We start from the raw sequence: 25,974 nt of genomic DNA on the forward strand, positions 1-25,974 counted from the left end.
ATATTATGCAAAATTTTAAGATTCAAGTTATTTATTTTTTAAATGTTATATAGTTATTACCGAGCTAGACTTTGAAGAAAGTTATCTGTGTGGGTAAGATGGAGGTTCTTATCTATAGCACAGATAAGACAATATATTACATCCTATAGCAGCCGTCGAGTACCTTGTTTTGTAAGATGTATTCGTCTTACGTTTCAGGGGCTAATTATGGCCATGAAATTTCAGGTTACGGGCAGGAACAAGTCTTCCGGTACGGCAACCCATTAGAGGCACCTGAAGTATCAAATGTTTACATATCTAAGGTGTTGTTCATGTATATAGGCGACGGTTACCAGTCCGTTACTTCTTTGCTAACCAAATTACATAAAAACATTTAAAATAATATAAATAAATTTACAACAAAACACAAGATATGGCGCTAAATTTATGGAGTGTGGCCGACAGCTTCTTTGCCATTCAAATTACATAATAAGTATTTAAAATACTTAATATAAATAAATTTCAATACAATTTAATTCATTTCGATATATGTCTTTCAAGACAAGATATTACAGGCATCTTCATTGGCCCTATATTTCTAGACACACGTGTGGACCGCGGTCTTGCAATTGTCATAAATATATCTTAATGATCCCATGTGGAGACAAAGATTAGTATCGGTGCAGAATCGATATTTTATAGAACAGCAATAAAAAAATGCAGTACTGATACACAGACAGTACAGTACACAATACAGTAGATAGTACATCTACACTATGGTTCTCTATGACTAACGCTACGAATATAAAATGTTGAATATAGACTCTTGGTAAGGTGTGAACTTTCATTAAGAAAAAGTTTAAAACTTTCCAATATAAGTATCTAACAGGTTTGGCGGATTATGGCGAGGAAAATTAAGATGTAGGTAACAAGAATTTAGACAATATGTCTTTAAAATTGACAGTTATATTATATGTTTGTTGTATTATACAATAAATAATATATATGTAAGTATAAAAATGACAAAATGAACTGATTGCATTAAGAATGAGAGTGTAATGTTGTTTATTGCATGCCTCTTACTTGTTATTGTATAATTATTTACTTTAAAAAGCATTTATTCAAAAGAGCAACACAGAAGTTTCTTATTAATTATTCTTGTGATGAATCTTCATAAAAGATCGTGAAGATTCTTAAAAGAAAATAAAAAATATATAACTATTGAAAAGTACTTGTATTGAGTTTATTTGAAGAAAGATTATTTATATTCTATTCTAATCCTACATGAATAAATACCTTTTGAATAGGTATAAAATGTAAGAAACTATAACCTCTACTTAAAGTGATGTTTATGATCATGATCATTATTTATTGCTATCATATGCTAACGAACGTTTATTAAATTACATTTTTGCAAGCCTTTTTATGGTAATACGCATCGCGGGAGACAGCACATGTTGTCTACAAGTGTGATGCAGTTTTCAACGTTTTTTTTCACGCCAATACCACGGTATAAAACTGAATCCCGGGAGATACGATCCGTAGTATGGGTTCGTTCGTTCTATATTAAGATCGCCTTCGCTTGGCCTCGCAGCACGATGCGCGCGCGCACACCGACCGTCCGCACTATAAACACCAAACGTAGTACATATTATATTTTTTTTTATTACGAATCCGAATTCTCCAGACATCTATCTATCTATCGAAACAGGTGACGTGAATTTCCCAGTGACTTAGTGAGTGTTTAGGACGAAAAATATGGTAAGTGCCTTAATTTCTGTAGTAACAAAAATAGTAAGGTGATATCTAGTTTTTGGCTCTGGGACGTTGGAGCTCGCGTAACAAATTAAGCGGTTTTATAACTGGCGATATTTTGATTTGCAGTCTGTGATGTGAGACGAAGTGAATTGCTAAACGTATCTGTAACGAGATACAATAATTTACAAAGATGAAGTTCACGATTGATGTTCTAGGAATATTTCTAAAAGTAGTGGTCAAGGTACGTTTTGGTGTTAACTGAGTGTTGTGCATTGTTGAGTGTTGTATATGAAGTCGTAAATAAAAAAATATGTGCTTTTATTATAACTTTGTGACATGTAAACACAATCGCAAATAATTCGCTATTAACTAATATATTATGAGTTGTGAGGAATTGGATATTTGTTAATTGATTTTAGTTAAACGGATGAAGGAATAAGAATAAATTTTTGTAGAGATGTACGCAAAATATTGTAAATATGTATTATATATGTATACATAACAACCAATTGACAACATACTGTAGGGGAACGTGTATATCTTTATAAGAGGCGGATATTAACCTATTATGACGTAAACCAGGCGATTTAGTAGCAGGGTTTTCATTTCGAGTTTTTCTTATGTTACACTAGGATTATATAGTTTCTTCTTTTGATGTTTTCTAAATATTAACAGCAATGATGATACATTATATTTTTACTCCATGATTACACAGAGAGATATATTCATTAAAAAATCAAAACATTAGAGCGGCATCCAAAAACATGTATTATTTTAAAATTTATAAAATTAAAATATTTTTTTTTATTTGAATCATATACTTAGATTTATTATAATTCATAATTTAAGAGCCAACAATTAATTGCTAGACATTCAAATAATACAAGCGTATTGTAAATTACTGTACACAAAATCCAATAAGATGTTACACCTACTCATAACCTTGTCTACTAGAGATAAAAAATATTGACAATATTTTTAAAGTTTTAATATGTTTTATTTATAATTAATGACCTTCATGGTATAATCGTTTAGCGCACTGTCATTAACAATGACATTCCGATGGTCGCAGATTTGATCTATCCAAAAGACCAGCAGAAAAATCAGGAGGTCTACTCTGGAGTATAGTCACAATAACAACAGCGTAAATACTACATCATTGACTCAATACGCTAACAAATTAGTATTCGTGATATGACTTTACGTATTTTGAACACGGAAGTCCATTTGTATTCATGGTACTAGACCCGTTATAGAGACGAAAATAATGATTTAACATAATGCGGAAGGTTCAATGGATGTTGTCACAGTTTTTTTACTATATTCGATTATATACTCTAAATTGTAGTATGTAAGATAGATATTAGCAGTGTTAGTATCTGTTGGTTTCCATATACAAGTGTTCATTTGGGTAAAATATGAATTATATTGTAGTTTAAAATTTAGTTGAGGTATATTTTTTATACAGGTATATCGTGCACTAGCGGTACCTATACCAACCCGACTGAATGAAACACTAAAGTTATTTTAATATAAAAATATTAAAATAACTTTAGTGTTTCATTTAATTGAAAAATATTTTGTCAGTCAATTTGTACAGACACGCACATTTTTCATAGACCACAATAATACATCAGTTAATGTAACATTTCTTCTAATTCAACTTCGGAACCCGCCCATTGTTATTGTTATTTAAGTTATAATAAGATATAGAACTAAGTAAATTTAATTTTATTAATATATCTATAAAATGATAAATAATATAGTAAATTCTAAAATCAAATTGAAAATATAGTGATTTATTTAACGCGGGCTCTACAGAGTAGGTCTCAGTTTTAAGAGACATCGAAAAGAAAAAAGTATAATGTTTTTTTATAGTTGAATAATTATAACGGAAAGTATTTTTGCATACGTGGGTGTAGGCGGTTATTCTCAGTGAACATTTACATTCAAATTCAGGTAGCAACCCAGTATTATTGAAGAGTACGAGTCGAATTAACTAAACGTTTGTGCGAGTAGTTCGAAATTACATAATAATCTCTTTGTTTATTCTCAGTTGCTTTTGGCAGTATGCCATAGTTTCTTTGACTTGTTTTTTTTTCTTTCACCACAGGGGCGAGAGACCGTGAGATAAAGTGGTCTTTACTTATGAGTATGACCAAAAAGAAATTTATTTGTAAAACCACAGATAAGATTATATTACATAGTAAAACTATAGTTTGGAGTTTACTTGGCGTTGTTCTATATTTAAAATAATTACTTATATTGCAGTAATGACATATATTTTTCAGTTTAAATCCTAATAAAAATGGTCAAAATACAAAACTTTAAGCAACTTCGCCTAATTAAAATATAGCTGCAAAAATTTATTCTTGAAGGTTTTTGCTCTACGAATATTTCTGTAGGAGTCATTAGACTATATTCTACTAATTTGTTTACTGAAAATCACAAAAAACTGACTTTCGTGAATCACTTTCACACATCTTCGGGATAACATGTTTTTCTTTGGGTCGGTATTATTTAATAATAGCTCTACATACATGTTCAGCTTGAGTTAATTCAATTTATAAGGTATTTTTAGAACAAATTGCAATGAAATCTATCAACTGCCAGTAATGTTTTTGGGAACTAGTGGGGAATGGTTTTTACAGATTATGATCGTTGATTAAATGTTTTTTTTTTCGACACAAGTAGCATAATGATGCCGTGTATAACTTGAACATACAGTTTTATTTGAAAAGAGTTAGAATACACTTGTCATTCCTTCACGGTTAAAAAGAACTGACGATATATTTGAATAAGTAACTAATAAGAGTCTGTAGTAAACCTAAATGAATTAAGACAATTAATTTATAACAGTCTTTTACATTTGAAATAGTTAAATGAGTTATAAGCAAATATTATAAAATTACTGATCGTTATATGTATGTACTTACAATATCAAAATGGTAGAGATAAAACTAGGAATGTTTCCGTGAAATCTTCTATAGATTAGATATTTTAATAATTTATAGTATGTTGTTAAAAATGTTTTTTTAAATACATAATATAAATAATAAATACGAATTACACAAAATGACACAATATAATATATATACATACTAATATACCTACAATATATAGGTATATTAGTATGTAGTGTATTTTTTCGAGAAATTCCTATTTATTATTTATATTATTTGTCTAAAAACTATTGGTATTTTTAAAAATAACAATAGACTACACTTATTATTGCTATTTATGTTTATATAAATTAACATAATTAGTAAGAATAATTTTACTCTACTCTTATTCTAGTTAGATCAGTATTATAATAAGAAAATCAAAGTTTTCCGAATCAAAAGGCGGATCCTTTGATAGTTTCCATTCGGAAGATGTATTGACATTGCGATTGGTTTGCAGAGAGCATGCAATCAATACGAACAGATACACCGACGAAACTAGTTCGATACCATTGTATATATACGAGAGTGTATTTCATAAAGAAACGACAAACGATGTCATAATATTAATGATGACCTCGGTGGTCTAGCGGTTTAGCACACCGCTTTTCTTCCGATGGTCGCGGGTTCGATTTTCGTAGGGTGCATTTGTATTGGTGAGTATGATTGTTTGTACCGGTCTAGGTGTTTTCTATGCATGTTATGTATGTATTTATAGAAAAAATATCTAAGTATTTATAGCAGTTGTCTAATACTCATAATATAAGCTCTGTTCACCGTGGGACTAGATGGTACTTAATTGTCCAGGGTTATTTATTATTTATAGTGAAGTCTCAATTTAATGTCAATAACATAAACGCAAAGTCTAATAAAACGTTTGGGTTTTGGATCGATACAAACGAAAAAGTAAGTAGTAAGATACATTACCACATCACACATAAATACTCCTTAATAATTAATATTTGTCTATAAATATATTATGTAAACAGTCCCTAAGGTATCATCTAGCTATTCGATAAAAAAAAATTAAACTTATTTTTTTTTCATTTAATATTTTACGGCTCTGGATACAAGTCCTTTTTAGCCCAACATAAAATACAAAAACTTAAAAACAATTACAATTTCTTCACAGTGTTGGAAATAAATTTATATAAAGTCTTGAATAGTGCAGGCCTTGATTCATTATCAATATTTCCATCATCACTCAGTCCGAAATATAAGTAGATAAATTTTGTTTAAATAGATTCAAACTCACAAACTTTCGATCACAATAAGGATGATATCAAATCACTAGTCCGTGACGTTCTCAAGAGTATTAAAAACTGTAAAATGGAGCGTGTGTGATATAGGTCGGTATGTTCATGATTGCCTTTGATGATTGCCTTTTGCCAACGGTACTACTGCCGAGTAAATGGTACAGGCCGCGTCTGAAACTTGATTTGGGAAGTTGATGCATACAGAGTTGATGCGAGCCGGCAAACTTGCCACTTCCGTTGGTGAGCAGGGTTACCAACTTTACAACGACTCTCGTAGTGGTCCGAAAATTTAAGTCTTTGTTACGAGGTGAAGACAAAAATTAAATTTAGCGAAAAGTTTTTAAGATTTTATCCACTAAACATTTTGTAGTGTATAGCTTGATTTTAAAGCCCAGTATTTTAGTTCTGTACAACTAGGTAATTTCATTAGTTCAAAAAGTCAATGATATTAAAAGAAACTATTTAAACAATTAATCTTTTTATTTGATGAATACAGGAGTGGTAAGTGAATTTCAGTATAGAACAGTATTTTCCTTTACACTCCTATACTCGCTTATTAATAGGCGTGCAAATGTAAATATTAAACAATAAATTATATGTCAACAAAGTTAATGTTATAATAATTTTAAGACAGCAAAAATTCTTTTATTTTTTTTTAATCTGCCTTTTATTAGACGTGCTAATGTAAATATTAGACAATACATTATATTATACGTCGTCGTCAATAATTTCTATAAAATATTATAATGTTAATTTACATTATAATATATTTTATAGAAATTCTTTTCTTAGTTTAATTTAATAAGAATGGCATTAATTTTATACTGATACGGTTAAAACCAGATCGCTAAATGTTAAAAAAACGTAATAGCGCCATCTAGTAATTATTATAGTAATTAAAAACCATATTATTTTTTTGTTTTTTTTTTATACCTTGGTAGCAAACAAGCATAGGACTTATCTATCACGATGATTTACGAACGTTCTTTATTCTGAGTTAAAATGTTTTAGGATGGACAACCCTGTTGGTGGGAATGTTAAGTTAGTTAAGAAGGAAGGTAGATACGAGTATTGGTAGGTGTGGTAGTTCTATGAGTAGGTGTATACTGAGAAATAGTATAATCAGATATAGCTAATGCAATAACAACACTGAACACAAGATTATTCGTTTTCTTTACAACATTGTTAAACAAGCTGACGGCCCACCCCATGGAAATTACAATATAAATAAATAAAATTGGAGTGTCTGTTTGTAATTTTGAAATTACCGTTTTTTACCACATGCATATGAATATAAACACGGTATATACGCTAAAATAACAGCTTTTGTCTGTCTGTCTATTTGTTCCCGCTAATATCTGAAATGGCTGGACCGATTTTGACAGGTAGCTGATGTAATAAGGAGTAACTTAGGCTTTTATTTAAAAAAAATAAAGTTAAATACCATGCGGAATATGTCGCGGGTACAGCTAGTAAAAAATATATTATGAAAATGGGATGTTATTCCTGACGACTTAGATTTTATGGTTTCTATTTACTCTGTATAGTTTGTATGTTCGAGATAGGTAACCTCCGGTCCTATGATCCGATTCTGAAAATTCTTTAAGTGTTGTATAGTCCATTTATTACGAAAGGCTTATAGGCTATAAATATTTTATGCTAGTATTAGTAACAACATTTTGTATTATACATACATAGATATTGGCCAAGAGTAATATGATTTCTACAATCCTGGTATAATAATAATAATAATATCAGGACAATTCACACAGCGCCAGCGAGACCCGAGTTAAGCTAGCTAAAGCTTGTGTTATGGGCACTAGACAACTGATACTAATACATAGATAATTTTTTTTTGTAAATACATACATATTATACATAGAAAACATCCAGACCGATACAAACAATCATACTCATGAATACAAATATTTGTACCGTGCGAGGAATCGAACCCACACCATCGGTCGTAAAGCAGTTTAACGGTGACCGCTAGACCACCGAGGTCGTCAAACATACGAAATAATAAGAAAAGATGGTATATATAAATATACATAAATACACATACTATTATTTATTTTTTATGGATGATAATGGCATGGTGCACCCGCCTGCGCTAACTGTTTACGCTGGCGGGGCACCAGTTAAGTATGATAAGATGAGCATGAGGTCAGGTTAGTTAGCCCATCGTGACAAATTCACCAGGAATTTAGCAGGATGGTTTCCAGGGGGAACCGCGTGGAGGTCAACGTGACATGGTGCATTGCTAGTGATAGGTCATGAGTCCACATTACTAACAATCCCCGTCCCCCCTTCATACTAGTAGTAACATCGCTATACAGCTATGATCTTACTGCGGCTGTGCACCGTGCAATATTATGCATCTGTGGCGCATTACGTTTGCGCGGGAAAATAAAAACTACAAAAACGACTTCTTCAGCAGACATACCAATTCTCATGTGCTCCTAATTCTTAATTGTTTTATATTATTGATTAGATGTCTGTAATTTAATTTAATTATAATATACTTTCTATATATTCAACAAACCGGAATATAAATACAGGCCCTAGTAACATATCTATACATATAAATAAAATTGGAGTGTCTGTTTGTAATATTGAAATAACCATTTTTTACTACATGCATAAGAATATAATTACGGCACATATATCGTACATATAACATTTATTACAATTTTTGTCTGTCTGTATTTTCCGGCTAATCTCTGAAATGGCTGGACCGATTTTGATGGGACTTTTTTGTCAGGTAGCTGATGTAATAAGGAGTAACTTAGACTACTTTTATTTTAGAAAAAGAAAGTAAGTTCCACGCAGACGATGCCGCGGGTACAGCTAGTCTAACATAAGCGCTACTTTGGTTAAGTCTATACATATAAATAAAATAGGAGTGTCTGTTTGTAATACTGAAATAACCATTTTTTACTACAAGCATATGAATGTAAATACATACACCAAAATAATTTTTTTTACAATTTTTGTCTGCCTGTCTGTCTGTTTGTTTCGGCTAATCTCTGTAATGGCTGAACGGATTTTGACGGGACTTTTATTGGTAGGTAGCCGATGTAATAAGGAGTAACTAAGCTGCCTTTATTTTAGATAAATAAAGTTAAATTCCACGCGGACGAAGTCGCGTGTACAGCTAGTAAAGCAATCTTCGATTCAAGTTTTGTGAAAACACTGCCATATACTTTAAAAGTGACGACTACTTCATTGAAGTTACTTGGAACGAAATATCGTAATATATATAAATATATTTACGAAAGTAGAGATTAAGTTTCGAAAATCAAAATAAATCAAAATATCTTTATTCATGTATATTATAGACTCTTATGATATGTCAAATCTACTGTCAGTTCTGGGTAGTTTCGAGATAAGAAATAACTGACACGAAACTCAGCTCCTTTTGCTTTTCAAATTTACTTATACCTGATAACAAAAATACAGTTTAATTTTTAAATTAAATTATGAAGAATGAACCAATCAGATATACTGTTGCATTTTTGTATATATTTTTATATACTTTAATCAGTGGCAATACACTAATCTTATTTGTTATTCTGTGACATGATCTATTTGTCACGTCTTATATAAATCCATTATTTATAATTAATGTGTAATTGAGTAACAAATATCCTTACATTTTTACGAACTTACAAGTTAGAGAAAATGTATGGACATTCGTTACGTATTATATACATACTAGCTATGTCCGCGGTTTCAAGCTATGTTACTGTAAAGTTTCATCAAAATCCGTTCAGTAGTTTATGCGAGTAACGAACTTCCATCCATACTCACAAACTTTCGAGTTTATAATATTAATGAGATTTTTTATATATTATATACATATTAGGGTTATATATATAAGGGTTATAATTATGCATAATATAGAATACATTAGAAATACACTTACATTATAACTCTGCAATAATTCATTCGTTTTATTAAATTTATGATGGAATAATTCAAGCTAAAGGGTACACGTTTTAAGAAATAAACAAAGCAATAATTTAACGGAAACTTTGCATTGCATACTTGGTAAACAATGTTAGCACGGACTACCGCTCCGTTCTGAATGAAAATGGATGAGAGCTACTTCGTTATGTATCTCAAAGTCTATTAGATAAGTACTAGGCAGTTCCCGCGTCGCTATCTGCGTGAATCAGGCTAAATAGTACGTATCATATTTAGTATTTGTTCAGTTTACTAAAAATGAGACCTAGTACCTTTAATAGATTGACGGCCTCGGTGGTCTAAAGGTTATGGACACCTTACTTCTGATGGTCGCGGGTTCGATTCCTTGTACGGTACAAACATTAGTATTCATGAGTATGATTGTTTGTATCAGTCTAGGTGTTTTCTTTGTATAACATGTTACAAAATGTATTTGTATCAGTTATCTAGTACCCATAACATAATCTTAAGCTAGCTTAACTTGGGTCTAGATGGCTATAGTTTTTTTTAATGAAAATATAACAATATTAATTCTTAACTTTTACATCAGTTTGTTTATTAACATGTGTCAAACTACAGACATTCAGTGCGGAAACCTGAACACCGGTAGTAGAAGCGTTACAACCATCTCTATTGGTAATCAAATTGCGACTGTTATTGAGTCTATAGCTATATTGCGACACGTGTTTCACCTCTGAACGAGGCATCATCAGACATTAGATAGAGTTCGGATATAGCTTGGAAGCCTAATGTTGACTGTTCGGCGACCAATTTAATGTGCGATGATTGATGACGAATATTTGTGATCCTACACATGGTATTGGTAGCGGAAATAAACTAAATGATATAAATTCATTATGTAATTAAATGGACTTTCACAAATTGACGCTAAATTCTATAAAAAATGTCCCAATAGTACTATTAGGATATATTCATATAAGGCAAATATATTAATATCATAAGAAGCTTGTTGGATTTCATTATAAAATACTTATAACAAAATCAATAAGAAGTCAATAGAGGCACTTGTTATTTCTGAATATTTATACCTACTAATTAGTACTGGCTAATTAAAAGATATACGAATAAAAAGAAATGAGGAAAATTTTCATTTTAACATTTTTCTCAAAAAATAAATTAAATTGTTTATTTTCCTTTAAAAATAATGTCAGATAATGGAAACTCTGTTATCCTATTCACCTTCATGACTCGTTTGTTAAATATCTGATAATGTTTGTATATAATTTTGACAGTTGATAAAATCTAATGAATAAGTACTGCAGTCGTATACTAACTGATAATAACAATGAAAACCTTTATCTATATATACTGTATTGATATACATTATAGGAACGGAATTATTTATTTTTAGACATTTCCTTCGATAGCACTTAGTTAATTGTGTATTCTAAATTAAACATGTCTAGTAACATTAATAATCGTTTAGTGCTAATTTTTGCAGTTGCTGTATTTTTTTATGTGTGTGATTTTTTTGTGATATTCTTTACGTTTTTTCATTATAATCATTATTCATTGTTTACTGCTCTACATATGGCTTTGATTGTAGTGTTTTTTAAATTACATTTCATTTGTAATGTACAGTTTTTTTTTACCATTATTATTGCATATCATCCGAAGGTTCCTAATATTAAGCTTCTAGTTATATATCTGGTGTTATTAGTTATTACAATTATGCCCCAGACTTATTTTTTTACAAGGCATAATTGTAATATTTAAAATGTATTATCAAATTAATAGATATAAGAACAGTGGAAAAAGTTAGATTAAATAAATGCACCTAGAATAGAAAATGAATAAAAAAATAAATTACGAGTATGATACTCATGATATTTAGACAGATATTTATATTGTTAACAATGTCTTAACACGAATAATTTTATGGTAAATAAAGTTATTTTCCTCTCTCGACACTTCGAGTAGGTTGCACTATTTACCATAAACCTATTCGTGTTAAGACCCGGGTAACAATATAAATAATGTATATGAAACATGAAAGTTTTAAAAAACTATTTAAAGATATATTTTATTTGAAATATTTCATTTATTACATTTATTCAAACCCAATTCAGTTACATATAGCAAATTATTTACAAAATACTTCCTAGTATTCAGCGTTGATACTTATACCGGTCGTTCGTGATTCAATTTTGAACTTTATGTTTTCAGATAAACAAAGTTACCTTTGCTCCACTAGTGGTGTCCACACTATTTATTTTACTCACGTCGTTGCTCGCCCATTGCGCGCGGCGACTGGTGCAGAAGTCTATAAAGGAGCCATTCGTTAGACTATTATTTGAAGAGGCCATCGCCGCAGCTGAACTATGTGGCTGTTGTTTCGAGCTTATTGTTGGTAAGCATTTTTTTAAATATAGTATAATAAAATATAATAATATATATGTAATAATACTGCAGAACAAATCATACTGAGCTATTTAGTTCCAGGAAAAATGTGCTGTAACACGAATAATTTTATGGTAAATAAAGTTATCTTTCTCGACATTTCGATTAAGTTGCACTACACGTGGTCAGCGTGACCTTTTTTTACCATAAAATTGTTCGTGTTGAAATCTATTTAACTATAATAATAATGAATCATAATCGCGAAAGTTTAAAAATAAGTAAATGTGCTGAGTAATACATAACTTTTAATAAATAACATAGAAAGAGATCAAAACAACCGTACTTACAAATACAGATGTTTGTATCTTGTGAGAAATTGAAACCACGATGATCGGAAGTAAATCGGTGCGCTAAACCACTAGACCAAGACCGAGGTCCACTTCTGGATACGTCTTAGAGCCTTTCTGACGAGTACGTCTATTTAATGATATTTAGGTTTATAGTGTTAATGACATGGAATCCTCTACGACTACTTTTGAAACGTACAACGTAAGTAAATCGATAACAATGTCAATTGGTATTTTCATTAAAGAAGTCTAGAATGAGTACGTAGCTGTAAACAATTCAAGGGTGTAAAAAAGCGAAAATACTCAGTCCAACGAAATTGTATTGGAATTAGTTTGCAGAGTGGACCGGTTGACGCGTTTTCATTTAGGTACAAAGAAACTTGACAAAGGAATGTGTACTTAAACGACTAAGTCAGGAAGCCCTCATTTAATTACATGCACCCGGTAAAGAAAATGTGCAGATACGGTATAGAAACGTTCCTAGTCAGAAAGGCGCCTTATGCTTGCTTGAGAGATGCACGTCTTCTTTGCATCCCTTTAGAATCGCGTTCTATTTTTTTTAATAAAACATGATTCACGTTTCTCGCTGATAATCCAGTTTCACACAGATGAATGTTAAAATCCATTAAGCTATTTAGGAGTATTTAAACATTTAAACTTTCGCGTTTATTACAACATTATTAATATACTTAACCGGGTCTTAACACGAATAATTATATGGAAAATAAGGTATTTACTTCTCACGCCATTTGTTCACCGAATATGTATGTATGGGTACTGTGAGTGCTGTGGGAATTGAACAATACACTGACACCTATCGAAACTGACATCGCATTCCTTCAATCGGCTAGTGACCGCAGCTAATGCAATCTAGTTGAAAAGTCGATATTATTTACCTTAAAATTATTCATGTTAAAACTCGATGAGTTACATTAGTAATGAGTTTAGACATTATATTTTTTTTACTGGGGAATTTAGGCTATTGCCAGAGTTTTTGTCCTGTAGCACTGCGACCTATAGAGATCTATTGTGCTAGCCCTTCTTTCAGCGTTCGTTCCCTAGAACCATCATGGCAAGAATTGAAGGATATTCTTAGGACCGATTATTTTTATCTCCTCAGGATATAGTGTAAATTTCCAAAGGAAATATTTCATTTAAGCATGAGTGGCCTGTAACCATATAGGATGTGTAGTGGCGTTTGCTTTTCAGTCTTTCTCTATGTTATTATTAGTATAGGAGGCCATTAAAACGAGAGGTATAAAACGTAGAAGTTTTTTATAGATTGATATAAGGTATATACTAGGATTCTGGGGTTGAACTTCAGCCGCTTATAAGTAGCTCCTTCTGCGAGTTTAAAGTGCCGTCTGCACTCGCCCTCGCTATCGTTCGATAAAGTTGTAAAGGCTACAAATGGTACAGTAAAAACAGTATAAAAATTAGGCTTCTGGGACAAGTATCGGATTCAGTATAACGCATCCGAAGCTATCAAACGAAGCCGAGATGAACGCTGGCAAGCTCTGAATCACTGCTTCCTTTTGCAGTGGTTTTGAAACCGGCCAGTAACAATTGACTCCATCACTGAAATACTGGAGTAATATTAAGTAACTCTATTTTTAATAGATTTATAATTTAATTTAGAGAAATTTTAATTATAAGACATTTTCGTGATATTGTTATTTTATTTGATTTAAATAATAAACTCTAAATTTCTTTTATTTGAATATTCGAATATGCCAATTTATTACGCGTGGAATTTAACTTTATTTTTCTAAAATAAAAGAATTATTTATATATATTCATACGCATGTAGTAAAAAACGGTTATTTCAATATTACAAACAGACACTCCAATTTTATTTATATGTATAGATGTCACAAACTCTCGACTGTCTACTATGCTATCTGGTGTTACAATTTTATAGGATTTATATTTTAAATGGCCTCGATGATCTAGCATTTTAGCATACCGCTTTATTTCCAATAATCGCGTGTTTGTATTCATGAGTATGATTGTTTCTATAGGTCTGGGTCTTTTCTATGTATATTATGCATGTATTTACAAAAAATGTATATCAGTTATCTAGTACCCATAATACAACCCGGGAGTAGATAGCGTTATGTGAATTATCCAGGGATATCCTTCTTTTATTTTGCATAGAACGAGTTAATGCTAATAATTATTATTGTTATTCCTAATAAAAATAAGAAATGTTTCAGTTTTTATTCTTTTTCATTACATATTAAAAATATAATAAAATCTGAAATATTATTTTATTATTGCTTCTGTTTTCTGAATTCGCCGCTCGCCATTGACAGGGAATTCATCCCTACACGCTGGAACCTAAGTGGTCTCGGACAGTGCGGTTTCAGAGGAGCTTCCTCCCGCGTACACTTAGATTCTGAAATGAAATGCCTGCCGAGGTTTTCTCGAGCGACAGCATGGGGTTTTTCAAGAAGGGTATATTAAGGTTTACGGTAAAGCCCCCCTGGTTTTTTAGGCGTCCATAGGCTATGGTAACCGTTTATCATCAGATGAGCCGTGTGCTTGTTTTTTTTTATAATACAGGGGACAAACGAGCATGCGGCTCACCTGATGGTAAGTGATTCCCGCCGCTCATGAGCACCCGCAACACCAGGGGAATTGCAAGTATGTTGTCGGCCTTTTAAGAAGGAATAAGCTCTTTTCTTGAAGGTTTCAATATCGTATCGGTTCGGAAATACCACTGCTGGAAGGTGATTCCACAATGTGTTTGCCACCTACGTGGTATAAAAAAATAATCTTTATTTTTTTGGTATGATTTTTATAAACGTTATGTACATATTGTATGCGTAGATAATTAAAAGTTAATATCGTTATGTTTCAGTTGCAGACAATTTCGGTGTGGCCACATACGGGATATTCCTGTTTGCTCTAACAATTTGGTGGTCTCTGAACTGGGGTGACGCCACTGCCTGCCCGTATACACACATTGAAGACGTTATCGAAGGTGCCTGTCAATATTAATCGAAGCATATAAAGCTGTGTCATAGTCTGTACTATACACTGTGATATGAACTCTAACAATATCGCTAACAAAATATTTGTAGTTCATAAAGGTTTTGTTAGCTATAATACTAGAGATATCCACATTTATGAAATTACAGGATAAGAGGCAGTTATTTAAGGCCTCGGTGATCCAGCGGTTTAGCACGGCGCCTTGCTTCCGACTGTCGCGGGTTCGATTCTCCGCGCGGCACGATCATTTGTATTCATGAGTATGATTGTTTGTATCGGTCTGGATGTTATCTATATATAATAAGTATTAGTAGTATTTAGGAAAAGAAATATATCCATGTATTTGTATCAGTTATGTAGTACCCATATAAAAATACAAAAGATTGTTATATGTTTTGTATATATATACTGTTTTAATATTGACGCAGTCAGTATTTACATACATATACATATAATAGTAATTAAAATATAATATGAATATGGTAACTAACATTGGGACACAACAATTTATTGTTATATATAAGATATATTGAAGATAATGCGTATACACCGCTCAATTGTAATTCTGGAAGACAGTTAAATTTTGTACTAATTATAGCAATGTGGATATTTGAGATCGTTGTAAATTAACTGGGGGTAAATGTTCGTGCAAATAGAATTTTTAATGTTGAATAATATTCAAAGAAGGGCGCGCCTCCCTTGTAAATTCTAATTCAAGAATGGAAGGGTTAATTTCAAAATAATGTGTTTAATTAGGTGGAAATAAGCAAGATGGGATCATTTTGTAATACTTACTTGCGGGTGAGTTACAAAATAAAGACGCTTAATCTAAAGCATTATATGGAAAGGGAAACGTCTTGATGGATTTTTTATGATTATGAACTCTCTATATAACCTCCATGTTTTCTATATGATACTTAAAACAAGTCAAATCTATCATCAGTTCGAAACGTTTGAGTCGAGAAGAATTCAAAAGAAATTCTTTTCCATCGATATTGTATGACTATGTTATTATAATAATACAAATTAAAACTTAAATCAAATATATAAAAATCTCGTGTCATACATAGTGTTTGTTATCAAACACCTTGGCTTATTAGGTATGTTAGTAGGAGCTGTATTTATATTCAGGATTGTTGTATATATAGAAAGTATATTATAATAAAAGGTATATTAAATAATATGAAATAATTAAGAATTAGGAGCACAAGAGAATTAAAATATCTACTCAAAAAAATATTTTTGTAGTTTTTTCACTTTCCCGCGTAAACGTAATGCGCTACAGATGCAAAATATTGCACGGCGCGCAGCCGCAATAGGATAATGAACGCGTTATAGCTGTATAGCGAAGTTAATACTGGTATGAGTATTAACACAGATTAACCGATTTTTATGTAATTTTTGGTATATGTTTGATAGGTGTGAAAATGGATAGTATCTACTCTATTTTTTATTTAATAGGTGGTAAGGGGAGCCCTATCCTAGAAATATTTTATGTCAATACAGTGTTTGAGGGCTCAGCTTCTTGTATTTTGTAGCATAACTTTTCTATAAATTTATGCTACAAAATAATATAATTTAAACAGCAGTCTTAACTTAAGTATACATTGATATATTTAAGTAATAATGATAACGGGGACTATCCCACAAGAATATTCTTGGGGGACAACCTATGCCTAACCTATCATGTACCTACTACGGTATCATCATCATCTGCTTCTTCCTTATCCCATTTATTTGGGCTCGGCGTAATATGTTTTAGAGGTCTCTACAAGAACGTTTATTACGGTATAATATAAATATAGAAAGAAAATAGCACACAAAAAGTGAAACACACTCGAGATTCGTCTCGTTGCAACGTCAAAGAAGTGTAGATATAAAATAACGAGCCAATTAAGCCAGGATTCCACTCAAACATTTCCATTGTAAGCAATTTAAACTTTCGTTTAACAGTATTCTTGAAGACTTGAAGAGTTTTTATGTTTACTAAAGACATCCTTTAAAATTCATACTTTTAAGCTATCTTAGTGTTTCTTTTTAAATATATTGCATGGAGACCAAAGAAATGTAGCTTATAAATATTGCTGATAGGATGTTTTATTTTTTTTAATAAAAATAAATGACTTTACTTTCATTAGTCGCGGGTTTGATTCCGGTTCCGCACGGTACAAACATTTGTACGTACTTATAAAAAGTATGATTGTTTGTTTCGGTCTGAGCGTTTTTTATGTATAATATAATATGTATGTATTTATAAAATCTATATATTTATAACAGTTGTCTAGTACCCATAAAACAAGCTCTGCTTACCTTGGGACTAAATAGCGCTGTGGGAATTGTGCTGAGATAATATTTTAAAAAATGAAGGAATTCATTACTGCTTTAAGTTTTAATTTAAATTTCTCTCCTTAATTAAACAATAATAATTTATCTTCTTCATCAGGGAAAGGCGAAATCCGCAAGGCCGTTTTGAAGACCTGGGCGGAACTCGTGGGCGGTTTACTAGTTTTCAAATATGTACAGACATATTGGGCTCTGGAGATTTCGGACACGCATAAGGATAAGGCTTTCGAAGAATGCAGAGCCGATTTGCAAGTAAGGCATTTCTTTTATTGTATTTTGGTTTCAATGTGAATTTTAGATTTTCAATATTTTCTGCCTGCTTTTGTGTGGTAATAGAAAGAAACCAGTCACGTTCAAATCAGACTCACATAAATTGTTTATTCTGAACCCTTGCGTTTTTTTAGTACAATAATTTATAAATATAGATAAAATGATAGTATTATAAAATGATTATGCTATATTTGACGGCCTTGGTGGTCTAGTGATTTTGCATACCGCCTTACTTTCGATGGTCGCAGGTTTGATTCCTCACAAGGTACAATCATTTTGCATTATGAGTATAATTGTTTGTAACGATCTGGCTGTTTCCTACGTACCTAAATAATGTATGGATTTACAAAAAACAATTATCTATGTATTTACATTAGTGGTGTAGTACCTTTAATATAAGCTCTGCTTAGTTTGCGACTAGAGGGCGCTGTGTGAATTTATTGAGATTAGATATAATTTATGTTTTTAAATTAATAAAAATTATATAAATTAGTATAATTAAAAATAGAAACTGTTTTTTCTTGCATGTGTTCTAACGGAAATGTGTGTATTCACTAATATTAATGTTATTTGAGATGTGATAAGCTTCTTTCCATAACTTGTCTAAAACCAGTTGGTAGAATAACAAATCTCTGTGCACTGGAAAGTAAGTCTGTGAAACAATGATTCCAGACGTTATAAACCGGTGCTATATTATATCCTATCCAGACAAGGCTGCATTTACAATGAGTGCTAGCACTAGAGTCCGTTAGGGCACATGTGATTTAAACTAATACAAGGCATCATTTTCTAACGGAAAATTAAAAAAAAATACTTAACTTATATCAAAAAGTTTTTTTTATAGATCGGTTAATTTTTTATCAATGCATATGAAACGGTCTGTGTTAATGGAACTGTGTTCGAACTGTTTTACTGCTGTTGGAAGCAGCTGGCCTTTACTGTTTCAACGGACAATAGGGGGCAGATGGCACTCCATACTCGCGGAAAGACTTATGGAGCAGCTGAAGGCCAACTCCAGCCTGATGGATACGACAGTTTGAGGGCACCTCAGGATACGAACCTCATCTCAGGTCGTCTTAATTTCGATTAAGATGACCTGAGATGAGGATATTATAAAATGAAATTGATTATTGTGCTCTTTTATTATTTCTGATCTAAGAATGAGGTAGGAATGTTATATTATTCCTAAGTTTTTGATTGCAATTTTTTTTTAATTTTGTTAAATCAATTTCAGGTACCTGTCATATATGGGGCCGTGGTAGAAGGCGTGGCGACGTGTCTTTGTCGGCTCGCTTCCAAGTCTCTAGGAGATCTCAACCCTCGGTTCGCGACTGCGATTGACGCCTTCATAGGAACCTCCCTCGTCGTAGCTGGTTAGTTTTTTATTTTTGCGCTTTTTACATTTAAGTTGGCAAAACTCGAAAGCAGGTTGCTTGAATTTTGAATATTTTTTAAGAATTTCTTTAGACATGTTATAATATTGTTGGCATTCTATTTTGCACTCTACATCTTCGCCTTAAGTTAACATATTAATTGGTTTAGAGTTTACTAATGTTTTAATTTTTTTTCACAATTATTTACAATTGTACATTATAGATGGAATATTGGCCGTGATAATATTATTGACAATGACAAATACAATTGATACAGCACCATCTAGAACCAAATTAAGCTAGCTAAAGCTTATGTTATGGGTACTAGATAACTGATACTAGATAATATGTAGATATACATTTTTTCTTAGTACATACATGTTATACATTAATATTAAATAACATTTCATATACCTAACACTGTTTTGTGAAAAACATTGTTAGTTGTATTTTTTTTCGTAAATACATACATGATATACATAGAAAACACCCAGACCGATACAAACAATCATACTCATGAATATAAATGTTTGTGCCGTGCGAGGAATCGAACCCGCGACCATTGGACGTAAATCGGTATGCTAGACCACTAGACCACCGAGGTCGTTTATTATTATAAATATTCCGTTTATATAATGTATATGAATTTACTTGTTTCGTTTATTTATTTATTACTTCTGACATGGTACATGTTAGATGTTATTGATAAAAGGAATTATAACTATTTACAGTTTCATTAAAATAATTAGTTAATTAGATGGATTATTTTATTATATTATACATATATATACAAAATATATTTACGAAATTAAATATCATTCATTTATAAAATTTCAATACTTTCTATAGATAATAAATACCACATGAGAACAACACATCTTTTTCACTAATTGCATTTATTATTGGAACTAGAGAAGTCTATAATATAATAAAAGGTTAAATATAAATTTAGAATAATTTTAATCAACCAGTTACAAAAATATCTTATATATTTTGTAGAATTTTGTTTATGATGTTTATGATTTATTAGATCTGCACCGCCAACAATTATTCTCAGCACCACCTATGGTTGCCTGGTAGAAAATGCCACATGGTGTTATGTCCGCCAAATGTACTGTACTATATTTTGTATTGTGTGCATTGAAGTTAAATAAATATGTATAAATAAGAGTACATAGTTAATTATGTAAGTAATATAATAATATGTACTGGTATATTGTATATCTACTGATAAGAAGAAGAAAAGCGACTTTCTTCACCGTTTAATAGGTTGTCGGAGCAATTGTGTCTTCCGAGTCCTGTTTTCTTCAATTCAATGAATATAAATTGAACATTAACATTTTTATATCAAGCCAACCAGATGAGGTCAATACTAGCTTAGACATCTATAAAATTATATATTTACTAGCTATGCCCGCGGATTCACTCGTGTTGAATTTCAATAAAAAATATAGCATATACGTTATTCTGTGCACAAGATATACTACTGTAAAGTTTCATCAAAATCCATTCAGTAGTTTTTGCGTTAAAGAGTAACAAACAGCCATCCATACTCACAAACTTTCGTGTTTATAACATTAGTAAGATTCTCTAACCATATTAAAATAATATCGAACCTATTGATAACTTTTTACTGAATTACTTCTATCATATATGAAGAATATACAAATATATATAGGTATATATACATAGAAAGATAGAAAGAAAGAAAAAAATATTTATTCAGTGCTTTTGTTGTTGTGTAACAATATTACAATATAAAAAACAAACAAACGAAAAAAAAGATTAAATAAAATATATATATAATTAAACTTAATTTACCATGTAGATAATATATATATACCATAGATAGCCTATACTTTAGCTCTATAAAATACGAAGGAGGTTCCATTCGTTGTTAATTAGATAATTGTTTGAATTAATTTAAACTAACAATAGTAACTTATAACTACGCTTTACGTAAATGTGCTTTCCATTCAAAACGGTCCGGTAGTTTTTCATGACATAGTAACATATATGTCATCAAAAAAATACTGGGCATATTTCTGCGTACGTATCTTAAGGTATTAAGATTGGCAACTATGCATATCATTTTACGTGTACATTATTACGTTATTAATTATAGTGTTTAATGCTATAATCTTTAATATACTTGGTTATGTAACAGTTATTAATAATATGCCACGTTATGTTGTACCAGAAACAAATGCACTATGTCATAAACCTAGTATGGACGTTTAAAAAAAAGTGCCAAGTAATGTTGTTTAATATTATTATACTTTATTCATAGTCAACCCAAATTGTTTAACATGCAAATAAATTATTTGTTAAATTAATCGCCTTTAGACTATTTTACTGAAGGATTACTCTGTAAAATGTGTAGAAACATAATAATTATAGAAAATTAATATCTCCAGGTAATTGCATGATATTTTCATATAAAACCAATTTAATAAATTAATAGCTAATCTAAAAAAAATTATTAAATATTAATACCACTCCGACGTGATTAGTTGTAGATTGGTATTAATAAAGCATTGAATTTAAATAGTTATTCCTTAAGACTGTAGGTTCATTTTTAATTCACAAAACTCAAATCCCAATTAAAATTTAACTAAAACAGCACAGCACTACCGCCGTCCTCCTTAGGGGGTAACGTAACGTAATACATAGACTTGTCTAGACTAAGGGTGCGGAATATTGTCTCCCATGCTATCAGAGTTTGTTAATAGTGTGTTTCTAGATTTTCATTAACTTATTAATTTGACGACCTCAATATTAACAAGTAATATTAAAAAATAACGGAATCTTATCACGTTAAATTCTTCTTTACGTCAATGTTCGATCGCTCGATCGACCCATCCATGTTAAATTGCTTATTTACTATAAGAAACTATTTCTTTAATCAAACACATGCTATGTAATAGGGTAATGTAGTTTTCTATAGTAGAAATAATTCTTAAAATTGGTGAAGTAATTATAAAGTTAATCAATTGCAAACAATAAAATCTTTCTTTCATACAATACTAGTTTTTACTAGTATTATAGCTTATATTATATAGTATTTATATAGTATTTACGCTTTTTTAAGCGTGATAAATTATAGCATATGTGAGTCCACTTTTAATCTGTCTTTACATCAAATTAATTCATAGATTAATAGAACGTGTATTATTTATATTGTTAACCAGGCCTTAACACGAATAATTTTGTGGTAAACTAGCTCTGTCCGCGACTTCGTACTCGTGTTAGAGTGATTTTGACTAAATAAAAAAAAAAATTCAATAATAAAACTCAAACAAAAAAATTCAACGTTCTTCAAAAATAACGATTTCCATACAAACTTTCATCCCCTATTTTTAAAAGTAACATTTTTAGAAACTTTGAATTATATATTTATTTCTATTTAATCAACACCCTAAAAAAGTTTTGGCGTTAATGCGAGATAGACAGACATACAAACAGAGTTACTTTCGCATTTATAACATTAGTAAGGATATATAATTACTATGAAATTATTCGTGTTTAGATCCGGTTTCCAATATAATTAATGTATGTTGAACACGAAAGTTTAAAAAGTAGAACGTGGTAAGGTCCCTTTATTGTTTAATGTTACATTAACTGTTGCAGGGGTCCTCACTAGGCACACGGTATTCGTCTACCGCTATCAGGACAATAGTGCCCATGCGGACCTAAGCGTGTCCATCTTTTGCAAAATCCATTTAGGAAAAGGTACATCGTTGTAAAGTGTACACTAACCACATAGCTCATTTGCATTAAAAGCATGATTGGTATAACAACACATTTGTTTGAAGCTACAGCTGAAACTCCTATTTCTTATCGGGTGAATTTGCATCAGGAACGAGACAATCGAATTTTGTTTAATACTGCTACTATTAGCATGTGAGAGACTACAAATATTCATTGCGTAAACCTGACCACGACTACTAGAAGCGTTATGAACTTCTCTATTAGCACAGATAACATGATATTACATACTATTAGTGACCAAATTCCGACAGTTATTGAATATATCGCGACACCTCCGATCGAACCCCCATCCAATTCAAACGGAGATCGAAATTACGACGGCCTGAGCTGAGGTTCGATCTAACTCGGTTGCAATATATATTAATAGAAATGGGCGCACTAGGCGCCTACTGTTATTTTTCGATCGTTAGGTCAAAAAACAATTTCGGTTTTGAAAAAAAAATCTATAAGAAACTTGAGTCTTTGAGTGAAAAATTATTTATACTTGGTGGTGGTTGTGTATATGTTATATGTGATTTAAAAATATAAATATCTTTCTCCTATTTTTCTAGTTATATTGAATGTAAATTATATAAACACGTATTGTCTTTAGTCATTTATTATTAAGTATTTTATTTATTATCAAATGTTTATTATAATAGTTGTACAAAAACTTCCATAGATTTATCATATTTCGCACCATTTAACATTTCACTTCATGCTAAACTACTATTATGTCATTAATATTAACAAATTTGATGTTTAATCATGAATTGGTAGAAGCACGGCTCCTCAAAATGGTAGAAATGGTAGAAATCATTAACAAGTAATTACACAACACAATTTAACATTTATAATTAACAACAAATTATATTGCTAACCGTCTAGGATTGATAAATATACTTATATTATATAATTTTAATCTTAAATTTTGCATATAATAGAATTGAAAAATCGTGACTTTACGAAAACCGTCTGTTAATCAGTTTGTAGTTTAATTGCCACTCAAAAATGTATGAAGAAATAAGGATAATAATTTCCAACCTTTTTAGTGTCATGCTCCACCTAAGCCGTTTTAAAATTTTTCATATAATTTTCACATTTCATATAATTTTAATACTGAGTCCATTTTCGAATTGCCCCCCTTAATAATCAAATTCGCCCCCTGTGGAGCGTGGGCCCCAAATTGGGAAACACTGAATTAGGATGTAAATCAGAACATGTTATAAAATATGGATTAACAGCACATTTATTGAAATAACCTATAGCCTATATAACATCACGCTGCGACTAATAGGAGCGGAGCTCTTTTTATATACCACGATGGTGGTAATCAAGCATACAGCCCATTTGACGGTAAATGGGTACCGTCACATGGGCTGTATTGATTGGGCGTATGAACGCCGTCCTCACCAAGGGTGTCACGTGCGCATTGCTGACCCTTAAGAAAGTAGTCTCTGGAGGAAATGTTGCGAAAGCTGGGAAAATGGGACCCAGATGACGTTGAGTGTGTGAGCTAGTAATCCACATTACATATTTTTTTATAGTTTTCTTTATTATTTCAATTTCGGTTTGTCCATTTGTATAGCATGAATTTATAATAAATGAACTCTGACTCGTTTTGAACATTTTTAGATATTTTTTTATTATCTTATTAGTATATTTTAAATTTGTATTTGTAACTATTGGTAGGTAGTTACAAATATAAATTAAAATACACGGGTATGTATATGTGTATATGTGTGTGATTGACGACACTATCTATTAATTTTATTAAATTTTATCCTCTGAAACGGTTGGACCAATTTTGATAGGAATTTCACTAGCAGATAGCCAATGTTATAAGTAGTAACATAGGATTTTTATTTTATAAATGTTGTGATTTTCATTAAAAAAAGAGGTTAAATTCCAAACGGACGAAACCACACAAAAAAATATACGCAGTATATATACCTGTCTATAACTCTGCAACTGCAATTATTATTTTAATTTTTTGTTTTCAGCATTCGACTACTCCGGTGGATATTTCAACCCAGTACTGGCGACGTCTCTTAAAGCGGGTTGTGAGGGCCACACCCTATTGGAGCACGCTGTCGTGTACTGGATAGGGGCATGCGCAGGATCCGTACTCTCGGTCTACTTGTACAAAATACCAGCCATCCAAAGATACGTCAGAGGTACCACAGAAGTGAACGGCGACAGCATCTGGGCGGATAAGGAAGACTAAGTCTATCACTGGGTTGCCAATCTTAAAACAACATCGTGCAATAAAAAATACTGATTTCATCTAACATTACCTCAATTTGACTCTATAACCTAGTACAAATATTTCGACCGATTTTAAGTCAAAAATAATGTACGAGAATTGAAATTACTTCGGTCTATTTCAGGGTTGCCAATGTTAAAACATTTATCCTCGTACAATGAAAAAATAATCAATATCCTCGTACAATAATAAAGTGTAATATTACCTCAACTTCAAACATAAGAATATTTCGACCGATTTTAGGTCAAAATCTCGTATAATTCGATATTTTGTACGAGAATTTAAATGATCCCTGAAGGCTCAAAATCTAGTATTAGTACCAGGATTTTTATACTATTGGCATCCCAGATCATTTTGCTTGTTATA

The 25,974-nt window shown here is 31.2% G+C and overlaps 1 protein-coding gene across 3 annotated transcripts; it reads left to right on the top strand.

Moving 5' to 3' along the window:
* Nucleotides 1-1,678: 1,678 nt before the first annotated feature.
* Nucleotides 1,679-25,687, top strand: LOC131851197 (aquaporin-11). Of its 3 annotated transcripts, XM_059201651.1 has the most exons (8): nucleotides 1,679-1,740; nucleotides 1,864-1,978; nucleotides 12,092-12,275; nucleotides 15,476-15,598; nucleotides 18,050-18,201; nucleotides 19,454-19,592; nucleotides 23,223-23,324; nucleotides 25,346-25,687. In XM_059201651.1, exons 2-8 carry the CDS (start codon nucleotides 1,928-1,930, stop codon nucleotides 25,567-25,569), a joined length of 975 nt encoding a protein of 324 aa, XP_059057634.1. In that variant the 5' UTR covers nucleotides 1,679-1,740; nucleotides 1,864-1,927; the 3' UTR covers nucleotides 25,570-25,687. The 3 variants fall into 3 exon arrangements, with proteins under 3 accessions (XP_059057634.1, XP_059057636.1, XP_059057635.1); XM_059201653.1 differs by lacking the exon at nucleotides 23,223-23,324; XM_059201652.1 differs by lacking the exon at nucleotides 1,864-1,978.
* Nucleotides 25,688-25,974: the final 287 nt, after the last annotated feature.

This window comes from Achroia grisella, unplaced genomic scaffold (genome assembly GCF_030625045.1).
Source record: "Achroia grisella isolate CSIRO2021 unplaced genomic scaffold, CSIRO_AGI_Agris_v1 utg782, whole genome shotgun sequence".
Taxonomy (NCBI): domain Eukaryota; kingdom Metazoa; phylum Arthropoda; class Insecta; order Lepidoptera; family Pyralidae; genus Achroia; species Achroia grisella.